At 38.5% G+C, this 14,230-nt stretch overlaps 2 protein-coding genes across 2 annotated transcripts; both read right to left on the reverse strand.

The window, feature by feature from the left end:
- Window positions 1-6,649: 6,649 nt before the first annotated feature.
- Window positions 6,650-10,561, reverse strand: LOC140179376 (uncharacterized). The gene is made up of 2 exons (XM_072218239.1): window positions 8,936-10,561; window positions 6,650-8,851 (listed from the first exon to the last, which is right to left on the reverse strand). The coding sequence occupies exons 1-2, from the start codon at window positions 10,559-10,561 to the stop codon at window positions 6,650-6,652; spliced, it is 3,828 nt and encodes a 1,275-aa protein (XP_072074340.1).
- Window positions 10,562-12,492: 1,931 nt separating this feature from the next.
- On the reverse strand, window positions 12,493-13,909 carry LOC112750980 (uncharacterized protein At3g17950). Its single transcript, XM_025799930.2, has 2 exons — window positions 13,477-13,909; window positions 12,493-13,240 (listed from the first exon to the last, which is right to left on the reverse strand). Exons 1-2 carry the CDS (start codon window positions 13,558-13,560, stop codon window positions 12,728-12,730), a joined length of 597 nt encoding a protein of 198 aa, XP_025655715.1. The 5' UTR covers window positions 13,561-13,909; the 3' UTR covers window positions 12,493-12,727.
- Between the last annotated feature and the right edge of the window lie 321 nt (window positions 13,910-14,230).

Below are 14,230 nucleotides of genomic sequence, written 5' to 3' on the forward strand. Positions count from 1 at the left end.
ATATAAGATTTTGTCATCTTACCATCTTCATATACCCAACAGTCACGAGTGACGACTCCTATCCCTCTTACAAGAATATAATAATATAGGTAAGGAAAATCTATAATATATGTATACAAACAGAAATAGCATATCTATGAACTTGGCAAAAACTCCGCAAGCTTCTTCATCCATCCTAAAAAGAAAAGTCTATAGGGGTGAACATCGTCATTGTAGGTTCTCAATAGAGGGTTTAAGAATTGTCATAAGAAAATATTTTAAATAAAACTATTTTCAATCGCAGTAATCGTCAGTTCATTATCCAAATTTAAAACTCATATTTTTCTTATAAAAATTTCACGCAAAATAACATTCCATACATTTCACCGCTAGCTAAGAAACCATTTTAACCAAAACTTACCACTGAACCAACCAATCACGGCCTCTGGCCCAAATCAAATCAACTCGGCCTCTGGCCTAAAATAGAATCAATCACAAGCACAAACAATGCAAAACAAATACAATTAGAGAGCAATTACAATAAGTACAACAAATAACAATTAGACATAAATCATCAGATAGGAAAACCAAAACACTTAAGCATACCCAGACAAAGCAAACAAATTCAGTATGATGCATGCGTGTCCTACTGGCCGTGAGTTCACGTGTCGGTTAAACTGTCAGAATCTGACACATCCGGTAGCTAACTTAGACATGCATTATCTCTAGGTTGCGCATCCCCAGGAGGAATACAAACAAAGGAGATTGCCTTTCCACATCGAAAAAGTGTGCCTTTCAACCTTCTCCTGGAGGAATTACGAAGGAGAGTGCCTTTCCACATCGAAGGAGTATGTATTTTCACTTTACAATTAGAGAAAGATGTAAGAAAAATAATACAAAGGAGAGTGTCTTTCCACCTTCCCCACATCCATACCATGACAAGAGAGGGAATCCTTCATCCTCAACTTGTCAAATCCGTGAGCGGGACAAAACGACTGTCATCACAACATCAATCATACTCATATATCAATCTCAAACACGCAAGTGGGATAAAATCACCATCCTTGTCAATCATATTTCAATAATATTCACAATCAATCATGCTCATAATCATAATCAAATTCCTTGAGCTAACTTCAAAACCATTTTCAAATTTAAACTCTTTTCAAAAGGTTCAAGAATTTATTTAACAGACTTCAATAATCTGTTCCTTCATATTCATTTGAAATCCCTGATAATATAACTTTTAAATTAAATTTAACTGAATAATGCTCACTTTCGTTTTAAAACGAGTTTCCAAAATTGATTTTCCAAAACTAACTTTAACTTCACTTTAAGTTTTAAAAACTCTTCCCTGAAAGATTTAAAACTATTTTAAATTCCCAATTATAAATTTTAATTGAAACAATATCGCTTATTCTTTAATACTACTTAAAAATTTGCTAAAACACCTCAAAACCTACTCCTTCCTTTAGTAAAATTAAAATCAAATAAAATAGTTCTTCAATCAATTTAACTAAAATAGAACTTCCAATTTCTCATAAAATTTTAGCAGCATCTCCTCTAAAACTCAGACTTTTACCACCCTTCAAAGGTCCCAAATAAATCATTTCTCAACCCTTTCCAACAGGTTCAAAACCCAACCATTTCCAAATCTTAAATCATTTTCCAAAATCAAATCATTTTCCAAATCTCAAATCATTCCTCAATAAAACATACGAATCAGATTTCCAAATCAATCTTTCATTCACTACCACAATGCCAACTTAATAATTAGAAATATCCACAATCCAATAATCATCATAACAACCTTAAACCAAGTACAAAACCCAACTAAACATCTTCAATCATTCAATAAACCAATCAAGCAAGCAATTGCATTTATTCAAAGCAACTCAGTTCAATCTAGAAGACTTACGAAATCATAAAAAATATATTTTTCATATTAATATCGACTTGTAACAATTCTTGAAAATAAAATGAGTTTAATAAAATGACCCTACCTCGAATAGTCAAAACCCGAAAGCTATAAAATGCGTCAAACTCTTTTTCTCCCGGCCCGCAGCAGTGGCAGCTGCAACCACAACTCTGTCTTACTTCCGCAGCAACAGCGGCAGCTTTAATCACAATATGTAATAACCGAAACTCGACCCTACGTTACCAAAACCTCATAATCTCTAACCAAACATAACAGAATACTGTTTTCAAGGGTTTCAGAATAAAAATACTTACCGCAACTAAGAAGGAACAACTGCACCGGACAGTAGCAGCTCTGACGGTTACTCTGGCGACCACAACACCATTTTCGGTGGCCACAGACACGGCGGAAACCTTCGAGTAACTCCGGTGAGCTCCGTCAGCGGTGGAAATCCCTCCTCCTCCTTCGGTAGTGACTCCCGTAGCAGCAACATCCAGGTTCTCTCTCCCATCAGCGCTCCTCTCCACAGCCACGGCGGACTCAACGGTGATAGCAGTAACGGGACGACGATGGCACTCCACTCCACGATGGCACTCCATGACGGAACGGCGACGGTGCGCGAAGATAGTCCTTTCAACTCGCGCGAGCTCTTTGGCGACGACCCTGGTAGTGGTGACGCTCCCCACGGCGGCTCGCTCCCTCTCACTCAACGACACACACTCTCTCTCTCTCCTACGAAAACGATGGCGACGACGGTGGTAGTGATGCCCACCTGCGCCGGCTCCCTCCTTCCCCTTCCTTCTTTCTTCTTCTGCTTCTCCCTCTCTTCTTTTTTCCTTCTTCTGTGTGTGTGTATTCGTTGGTGAGGGTGAGGGCTTCGGTGGATGATGGGGGGAAAAGGAAGGATGAGAGGGTGTTAGGGTTAGGTTAGTGTGTGTTTAGGGAGTGTTTGGTAAATTAGGGTTTTATTATTATTATTATTCACTACTAGAAAATTACTTATTACAAACAAATATTTTTAACAAATTTTATCTCACGGAAATGCAGATAGATTTTGCGAGGAAATTTTTGTCAGAAACAAAGAAAAATGAATTACTATGAATTACAGACGAAAAAGAGAATCTGTCAATAATTCTGTCGAAAAAATTAGTTTTATTACAAACAGAATTTTTGTCTGTAATAATTTAATAAAATTACAGCATTCTATTTATTTAAATACAGATTTTTTCGTGAAAAATAATTACCGACATAAAATCTGTCTGTAGTTTAAAATATTCCATCGAAAATGTTAAAATAAGGAGTTGGTTCACGTTACTCCCAATATTTCATTTCAATTTTTTCACGTTTTCTTGAATTACTACTAACACGTTTAAGCGTGCCTTTTCTCTCTCCATTTAAGATATGACGTCCTCCACAGTTGCCGCCGCTCGCGTCGCACGAACTCCCTCCACCACCGCTCTCAACGCATTTGCACCCTTCGTCGCCATCGTCGCACAAGCTCTCTCCGTCGTGCTCTTATCTTACGAGCTCCCACCACCTCCATTCTCATCACTACTTCTTCTCTCCTCGCCGGAGGTTTGTCATCGTCTCTTCTCATCGCCATTAGTTTAGGTAGGCCTCTGCCTCCTTCTCGTCCCTAGCCCTAACCCTTCTATTGTGATTCTGTTATGATTTCATTATTCCTAGCCCTAACCATATCCCTTCCCTGTTTTGCTTGACGTTGAAAATCAAAGAATACGATCGAAGAGAGCTCTTATTTTTGCAAATTAGTTATGGCTGCTGTAGAGAACGGAGTTTCTAAATTCTAATGTATGAATTTTGTATTTTCCTGTAATTTGTGTGAAAACTGAAACATAACCAATTCTATGATTGTGGTATAGAATGAAGTTTGTTTATGAACTATACATCTGAATTACTGAGATTTTTTATCTGGAATTTGCATGCATGTTCTTGTTCCTTCCTGTTCTTGTTATGACTATTGATTTTGGTTCCTCCTACTTGTCCTTGTCTGGATCTGCTATGTTGTAAATATGCTAAATTGCTTTTGATTCTTGTCCTTGTTTGATTTTGTTGCTGATTCTGGCAATCATGCTAGCTCCCAAGGTTCTGGTCCGAGGTTAGTTACGATTTCAATTACTTTTGGTGGGATGCTTATATTTGCAATGATGCTTGGACTTGTCTCTGATGCCATTTCTGAGAAGTTTGACTCACTGAGAAAAGAAAAAGGTGAGGTAGTTGAGCAAAATCATACTTTGATTCTTGGCTGGAGTGATAAATTGGTAAGATTCTGAAATTACTATCTGCCAATGAATTATTCATTAAAAATGAAACAATTCAAACATATGTCAACAGTTTATTGATTGATTTATTTATTTATTTTTATCAATATTTTGTACATCTCCATTTGGATCTTTTAATTTCTCATGCATCTGAACCACAATAATATAATTGGGTGTGCCAAAATGGAGTTTGATTTCTAAGGAACATCGGTCATATGCAGAACTGGGAGTTCACTGATTCTGGCTGATCTTAAAAAGGTATATGACTCTTGCATGCAATGATGTGCCTGTGACATTTTTTTCTATGTCATTTTTATCTCTCATTTTGGAAACCATCATCAAAAGATTGTGATTAATTTGCTAGCTTTATATTATAAATCGAAGCATGGTTATTGAGAAATGTTGAATATTCTCTGTTGAATAATTGGATTTGTTTTACATATCCGTTAATAAAATAAAAAAACTGGAGAAAGTATCTTTTTCATTCAAAAGTGGTGATCAATATTAACTGGGATCCACAAATAACGATCTTCAAAAAGCTATGAAAAATGATAACATACGTAAATCAGAACCCAAATGCATCGAAACGTATACTGCTTTGCACCTTTATTACAGAAGCAAAATACATAAATATCCAATTAATTATAATAAATCCACCCTTACCTGAAAGCCACTTATTATCTCCAACACCATACTTCATAAGAAAATCATTTCAATTTCTATCAAATGCATCTTTTGTAAAAAAGTTTCAAATAACATGACTCATCTCTTGTTCTATTTCTTCATGTCTCTTGTAGCCATTTAATTTCTGTATAATCTTCTTCATAATATGCCAAATGTACCACCTGTGAATTGTTGTGGGGATACAACTCTTAATAGCCCTTTGCATTGATGCATATTGATCGGTAAGAATACCTTCTGGATCCTTTGCACCCATGCAACAAAGCCAACATTTAAATAACTATTGGAATGATTGAATATCCTCATTTTTTATCAGAGCATATCTGAGAAGTATAGAATGACTATGGTGATTCACATCAACAAAAGAATCAAAAACCAAATTATACTTGAAGTCAAAAACGCTGAAACAAAATTAGGATTGTACCGACACAAGAATCTAATATGCATCGAAATTTGTTTCACAGAGCGCATAAACCAAAACAACAAAAATACGTGTTTGTATTATAAGTGGTATCAAAGAAAATAACATCTCCAAAATACTCACAAGCAGCACTGCTTCTTGCATCAGCCCAAAAAGTATTTTTGATTGAGTGATCAACCTCAAGTTCAAGCTCATAAAAGAAGTTCCGATTCTTCTCTTTAATTCTTTACAAGTATTTCCCAAATTCTTTGGCATCATCTAGTTCAGAAACATTATGGACTTTTCTCGTAATGTAATTTCTCACATCTTTTTCAATAAAGCTTAATTCGCGATGACCCTCTGCTGCTGAGACAAATGATTGATATATTTTACTTGGTCTAATTTCATCTTCATCATTATTCTCAATTGTACGGCGTACAAACATGCTCAAGTGTTTGTGTTGTTTAAAGATCTCTGCTTGATTTGGAAAACATAGATGTGAATGATGCAAAACAACCTTCCGAATAATTCAAACAGCATCTTCCTTCAATATATGTATATAAATTCTTGTAGGACAATTTAAATTAGCTGAGGGATTTGTCTTCTGAGTTGGAGATATGTTCGATTTCTTTTTTTCCTCTCTTTTTTCATTCCAATTTTTGGCACAAACTACTCATCAATATCACACATAAACTAAAAAAATACCGAAAATAGTTCTGCATTAAACCAAATTGTCTTTCACAATGCACCGAAACTAGGAATGAAACAGATTAATCGAAATGACAATTCAAAACTCGAATTTGGATCCTCTAAATTTTAAATTTGTACTTTAGAGGGTAAAGTGTGATCTTCTACCCTTGAATGATTTCTCTCTCATATTTATTCTTGGTTCCACTCATATAATAAATGGTGAGAGATCACACTTTACTCTTTAAAGTGAAATTCAAACTTTAGAGAATCCAAATCCAAAAAACTCCTACATTATATTCAAAATCAAACATTCAACAATGAAAATTAATTTTCACAAACAAAAATAAAATTATTCAACTACAAAAACATCAATTACTAATGAACTCCATTAACTAGGTTCAAGCCAAACATCATCAACTTGAATCGATTCAAAACAATAATCTAATTAGCCTTGATTCAACTGACAGTCTGAACTTGCATCATTCATCATCTTCGAAAACGAAATACCTAATCAAATCTGATTTCAATGCTTGATTTAAAAAAAATTGAACTAAATCTTTAAATCAAATCAAACAAAATTAATCGTGAATGAACAGACCATAGAAATAAACGCAAAAAATGCAGAAAACATTGAAAAAAATGAAATATTTGGTGAACAACTAAGAGAAAAAACAAAAGAGCAGAAAAGAAAAAGAAAAGAAATCAGGTTCTTAACAGCAAGAGAGGACAAACCACCTCTGGCGGCTGGTGCCAAAGGTGAACCTCATCAGCTCCGCTACCTCCAGATCCCATCTTTGCCAACCGATCTGCCACGACATTAGCTTCTCTCGGGATAAGCTCAAAACGAATATCCCAATCCCTTCTTAACTTCAAGTCAAAGATCAGTTGTATCACTTCTTTTTCAAGATGCCAGAGTGGAACTTGCCAACTAGTCACTAGCTCAAAAGCTGATGCGCAATCTATCTCACAGACAACAAGCTTAAGACCCGCCTCCCAAGCCCAAGCCAAACCTTTCCATATACTCCACAACTCCATCTTGATGACACTAGATCCAAAGGAATTTCCTGAGCATCCCATTACCCATTGACTGGAGCTATCGCGAATTATCCATCCAAAACCAGCACAATCATCTCCCAAGTTCACACTCCCATCACAATTTAACTTCCAAGCACCAGGTTCTGGCGGAGACCAAGACAGAGATTTTAATCCCTGGATGCAACACACTCGATTCTGAGTTGTATATTCAAAATCCACAATGCACCTGCGAGCCTTGTATGAAATTGACCCAGCAGATCCAAAAATTCCCTGAAAATTACCCATATTTCTGTCTTGCCAAATTGACCATATTATAGCTGCAAATTTGGAACAACCTTCATTGAGGAGGCCATGTTTGAACCAATCATGCACCTCGTGAGAGCCAAAGAAACACACATCAGAAAAACCTAGAGAAACCCAAACTGATCGCCCCACTTCACAATCCCGAAAACAATGAAGAATTGTCTCCGGAAGTTGATTGCAACGTGTACATAAGGATGAGGAGGAGAGATGTCGCCGAAAACGCAGATATTGAGTTGGTACAGCATCATGAAGGCAAAGCCACACTAGGAGCCTCAACTTTTCAGGGACCCGCGCCTTCCAAAGCCAAAGCCAATTGATATTCCTATCCCAATTCAACTTATTCTGAATTAACCATAAATATCCTTGTTTAGCAGAGTAAAGAGTGTGCTCCCAACTCCAACCCAAATCACGACCAGAAGCCGAAATATGTACTAAACTAAGAATGTCTTTCCTTAAGTCCATAGGAATAAAAGAGTAAATCCTCTCCAAATTCCAAACTCCATCACGGTAAACATCTTCAATGGTCAAAGCAGCCTCACAAATATCAAGAAATTCAACCCTCGCTCCTACTGGCCCAGAGTGCAACCAAGAGTCAAACCAGAAATTCTTAGAAAGAGCTCCCACTTCCCAAACAAACCCTTCCTTTAATACGGAAGCTGTGTGCACAATAGACTTCCATATATACGATGAAGAACCCATTGCTTTAACTGCAAATAGGTTTCTATTCTGGAGGTATTTTTGAAGTATAATCTTGACCCACAGTTTCTCTTGATTCATCAAAATTTGCCAAACTAGCTTTCCTAATAAAGAAAAATTGACCAACCGCGACTCCCGCAAAGCAAGACCTCCAAACTTTTTCGGAGTCGTCAAAACTCTCCAAGATGCTAAATGAAGACCACGGTGATTATGACTACCACACCAAATAAAACTTCTAGTAAACTTATCAATGTTAGAGCACACACCTGATGGAAAAAGGCTTACTTGCATCCTATAAATAGGTATAGAAGATAAAACTGATTTAGCAAGGCAAATCTGACCAGCTTTATTAAGGAAGCGACCTTTCCAAGATGCTAGCCTATTAGTAAGCTTATCAACCACATCATTAAAATCAGCTTTAGTAACTCTGCCATGCTTGAGGGGGACACCAAGGTATTTTCCCAGAGAATTAGCAAATCGGATAGAAGAAATACCAGTGAAGAGATCCTTGCGTTGTCTAGAAACATTCATAGAACAGATAGCACGAGATTTGTCAAAATTCACCTTCATACCAGATGCTCTGCAAAAGGTGGCCATAGTGTCCAAAACATGAAGCACTTGAGATTTCTTCGCTTTGCAAAAAAGGATAAGGTCGTCTGCAAAAAGGAGATGGGAGATTACAGGACCTCCCCTAGACACAGTCACTGGTTTCCATCTACCAACCTCCACTTGCCTAGCAATGAGGCAACTCAACCTCTCCATACAAATAACAAATAAATAAGGAGACATCGGATCTCCTTGTCTCAAACCCCTCTTTGGCTGAAAACCATCCAACCGGTTACCATTCCACATTAGAGAAAGGGAGGAAGACTTTACACATTTCATAATAAGAGAAACAATAGTACCTGGAAAGCCAAACATTAGGAGAGATTGCTCCAAAAACTCCCAGCTCACCCTGTCATAAGCCTTTTCTAGGTCAATTTTAAAAGCAAGAACACCTTTCTTTGATTTGATTTTCTTCATAAAATGGAGAACTTCCTGGGCTACAATGATATTGTCTGGGGCACCCCTTCCAGGAATAAACCCTCCCTGCAGAGGACCAATGATATCTTGTAGAAAAGGTCGTAACCTCTCCACAACCACCTTAGTTATAATCTTGTAGATGACATTACAGAGGCTGATAGGACGAAACTCTTTCATGCGAGATGGGTTATCAACTTTAGGAATCAGCACCACCAAAGTGTCAAACAGAGCACTATCCAGATCAAACCCAGCGAAAGCCTTCTTAACAAGTTCCCATACCTCTGTACCAACCACTTCCCAATATTCCTTGAAGAAAAAAGCCTGAAAACCATCGGCACCTGGGGCCTTAAAAGAGTTCATGCCCATAACCACCTTCCTAACCTCTTCTTTAGAAACATTTCTTGTGAGACTTTCAATAGCCTCACGAGATAAAGAAGGTAATTCCTGATCCCCCATCACATCAAGTTCTACCTGTTCCACATTACAAAAAAGATCTCTATAAAATCCAATTGCACATTCTTCGAGTTCTTGCGGATCAGTACTCCATCTTCCATCCTCCAAAAACAACCCCTGAACCTTGTTACGCTTCCTTCGCATAATGGTTTGCATATGAAAGAACTTAGTATTTCTATCTCCAAATCTGACCCAGTGCTCTCGGAATTTTTGATACCAAAACAACTCCTCTTGCATAAGCATATTACTATATTCAGCCTGTAACTCCCTTTCTTCCTGTATGAGGGATAAAGCATTAACTCTCTCCATTCGCTGTTGGATACTGGTCACACGCCTCTCCAATTCCCTCTTTCTTTTAAAAATATTCCCAAAGACATCTCGGTTAAAGGCCAAAGCATCATCTCTGACCTGAGAAAGGCAACGAATAGGATTGGGTCTACCCTTGTCCCAAGCACCCCTGACCACCGACAAAAAACTTGGGTGATAAGACCAAGCTACTTGAAAACGGAAAGGTTTTACTCCTACTCTTCTATCATTACCTTGACATCGTATCATAATGGGACAGTGGTCAGAATGCATCCTCGCCAAATTCTCCACATAGCTTTCCGGAAAACGAAAACACCAAGCATCAGTAGCCACAGCCCTATCCAGCCTCTTCGAGATGAACCGATTACCCTGCATATGTCTGAACCAAGTGTACAAAGATCCATGGGCTCCTAAATCAATCAAACCACACTCATCTAGGAGAGCTCCAAACCGCTCTGCCCTTCGAGAGACAAAGTTCCCACCTTTAACCTCAGATGAAAGAAGGATCTCATTAAAATCCCCAATAGCTAATAAAGGACCTGAATAATTTCTAGAAAAATCTGTCAAAACCCTCCAAGCTTCTTCCCTTTTGCTAGGAACGGGACTTGCATAAATTACTGCACAGACCCAAGAAAAACCGCCATTCGAAAACTCAACACACACCACTTGCGAACTCGCTGCCACGACATTGCAAGATACTCCGGGCCATGCAGAGAGCACCCAAATACCTCCACTATGCCCCTGAGCTTCTTCAATATGAATAGGAGTATAACCTAATCTGTTCCAAAAGACAGCCATCTTTTGGAAAGCACAATGAGTCTCTAAAATGATAAAAACGTACGGATGAAAATTCTTTACCAATTGTTTCAGATGCACCCGAGCCAGCTTATTTCCAGCTCCTCTCACATTCCAAGCTATAATGTTTGCACAATCCATATTAATATTACTTGGAGTGAGACCCACACCTCAGATTATTTGAGGGTAATGAGTGGGGTCTCCACTGTGCCCATTCTCAACCGGAGAATTCTGAAGAGAATTAGGCCTTAATCTCTTTAAATTGCTTTTGAATGGCGTTTTAGAAGTCCCCGCGCCTTGCGAATAAGCCCCTGCCCGTTCTGAACCAGGTCCTTGCTTGCCACCCGTCACACCTTGAGCAGAGGTAAAACCTGACGAAGCTAATTTAAAGTTCCTCGCTTGTTTTAGCACTTGATTGCCCTTACTTATGTGTAAAGATGATTCAACCACATTGATGCCTTTCATAGCAGGTTCTCCTTTAGCAACATAATTAGAAGATTTATCCACATAAATTTTTTTGGACTTATCCTGGTCATGCCTACCCAAAAAGACCTTCTTGCCCTTTGCCTTTCTTTCCACTTTGGTCTACGTTGTATCCCCTGCATGTGCCCCTTCCATTACATGCACTACCTTATCCTTATTCTTCTCTATCCCAATTGTAGTACTACTAAAAACAAAAGGCTTCTCAATATTAGAAGAAAATGGCACCTGATCTATCTTCTCATGATCTTGTTCCTTGTCTTCATTCACCCCTGTTTTATTAATGTTCGCTGAAATTGAACTAATCAATTTACAGTCCACACCAACATGCCCATAACAACCACACGTATTGCAGACCAACTCAAGGCTTTCATATTCAACATCCAAAACCCTCCCATCTACCTCAACACTACGAGTAATGGGAACGCCTAAATCAATCTCCACACAAGCCCTCGCATACTTCCCTCTTGCTGCCATCTTAGTTGCTACATCGACTTTCACTGGCTTTCCCACCGCAGCGGCGATCCTCAACATAGCCTTCTCATGGTAGTAACGAATCCCTAAGCCGTAAAAGCGTACCCATACCATGGTGGATCCAAAAACCTCCTCCTCTGAATAGAACTCAGGTGACCATGGTTTTACAGCAAGATAGAACCCAGATATCATCCAAGGACCACCAAGTAATACCCTCTCCCGATCTTCGAAAGCATCAAACTTCACCAGAAAATAACCATTTCCTACATCTAGAACTTGAAACCCACCCTTCAATCTCCACACCATACCCAGCTTATGCACCATTGCAGTGTAACTCATATGCTTGCCCAAGACTTTGACGACGATCGCTTCCTTATATGGTACAGATAACGCCGCCAGCCCTTCTTCTGAGAAGATGACCCGAGGAGGATGCGAATCCCCGTGGTTCCCTTTGATCACCTTGGCTAGCCTCTCTCCATCTAAAGCCTCATTCCAAAGCATAGGAGATGGAGACTTCTGTCCAGTCACCATGTCGCGGAAGAAAACCTTTTGAAAGCCATGTTCTTCCTTAGAAACCCTAGTACCCTCCTCCTTCTCACCAGATACAAACCCTCCGACGCTCTCCCCCTTAATTCTACCGCCGGCATTACTGGTTACCTCATTGTGTGTCACCCTCTTCGTGAACCCCCCGCTCACTCCGTCACTCATACCTAAACCCTAGCAGAAAGAGTACAGAAAGAGTACAAAAAAAGAGAATGTTAAGACTTTTGAAAAAAAAATGTAAAGAAAAAATAATTATATAGCTGCTCCACTCCAATATGCTGAGCTTTTTTTGTTTTAAAAAAAAGACAGTTATATATAATGAAGAATTTAATCAAAAGCTAGTTAAAATTAGTAACGCAACTTAAATTAAATTATACTAATAAAACTTAGTTGAATAATTAAGTTAGTTGTAGAGCATTATCAATTAAAAAAATAAATGACAAGAAGATCGACCACTTTATGTATGTGTAGTAACATCGAGATATACATGGTAACATGAAAGGTAGATAAAGAAAAAATTTCCCAAAAGCAGAAACATGCTTTTTTGCACGTAAACCACAGGCAAAAATAATCTCTACACCAATTAGCCAACAACCAAACAATCCCCACCAAAAATAATTTAAAAGAAAGTAATTTTATTAACAATAAAATAAAATTAAAGGCGTTTGATCCTTATCCTGCGCCGCCGCTACAGATCCCGGCTAGCGAAACTGGAAACCTATTGCACAGACTCCCCGCAGCCACCGCTGCGCCATCGTCGTCGACGTTAGCCTCCGGTGGAAGAACCCTACCGTCGGCAAACAGAACCCTCCCGCCGTTTCTCTGCTGGCCGCCACCGGCTGGTGCCACTATCCCCTCAAGCTCCGCCGCCGCGCCGTAGAATTCAACATCGCCGAACCTCCGCTCCACCTCAAGAAAATCTCCGAGCGACGCTGGGCCGGAGTCGCCGTCCCTGCAGAGCTGCCACCACCTCCTCCGCCGTTCCGCCACAGCGGCAGCTGAAGCATTCGCTGTCTTCTTCTTCTTCTTGGACGCGGCTGCGGCGGCTCGCCTCGATCCCGCTGCTGCTTCCGCCGGCGATTCGCGGCGGTGCTGCGACGGAGCTCTGAATGCAATGGCTGGGAAGCTCACTCCCATTAGAGTACCCAATGTGGTGCTTCTATCATGAAAAAATGACCCTGTGGACTATCATTCAAAACCCCGGCAAAAAAAAAAAAAAAAAAAAGAAAACTTTCAAATTAATTCATGATAAAGTTGAGAAATTTATGAAATTTGTAAACATGTGATGTAGAAAGGATAAGATTTTTAAGCAATCTGAGAATTCAAGTTGAGTTTTTTTTTTTTTTTTTCATTTTGCAGTATGATGACGATGATGAAGATATGAACGTGGATGTGGATACAAAATTGAAAATGTTAAGTACCTCAGTGTCAAGATCAGAAGAGGAGATGGAAGAGTTGGTGGGTGAAGATGGTGGTGGCACCAATTCAGCGGCTGGATCTAGCATTGTTTTGATGCCTTGATGGGTTTGGAGGTTTTTAGGGGAATTCTAATAGTTGAGATTTAATGATTTATGGCTCTGTCAACTGTCATGTAATAATGTAGAAGGGGATTCGATTGGTGTGGAATTTTCTGAGGTTTGTTAGTTTTGTAAATGAAGAAATAAGGATGCAAGCGTCTTGCTAGGGAATCAAAGAAAAAGAGGAGTGTGTTTGAAATGATTAATGCAAGCTAGATGGGTCATGGGTTTTTCAGCTTTGGGAGAATGATGTCAAGAACAGGTTTTAGTATTATCACTATCGATGTTGGGTAAAGGGTCGTGCAAAAAGGATGATTGTTCCAAATAAAACCAACTTGTGTTTTTTTTTAAAAAAAAAAAGCTAAAAAATTTGTACATTTAAAATATGAGTTTAATTTTAATGTACTGATATTATAAAATATTTTACATAATTACATTTGATTTTTTAGTTGATCATTCATGTGGTTAATGTAAAAGGTAGTTATTTTTAGGGTTAAGTATTTTTTCGTCCCTAACGTTTGAGTTTAAAATCAAAATCGTCCCCGACTTTTTTTTTTTATTAAAACCATCTATAACGTTACAAAAAGTTATAAAATCGTCATTTTTTTATCTCAATTTTATTTTTTAACCAAATTATCCTTAACTATTAATAAAAAAA

Source organism: Arachis hypogaea, chromosome 15, assembly GCF_003086295.3.
Source record: "Arachis hypogaea cultivar Tifrunner chromosome 15, arahy.Tifrunner.gnm2.J5K5, whole genome shotgun sequence".
NCBI classification, from domain to species: domain Eukaryota; kingdom Viridiplantae; phylum Streptophyta; class Magnoliopsida; order Fabales; family Fabaceae; genus Arachis; species Arachis hypogaea.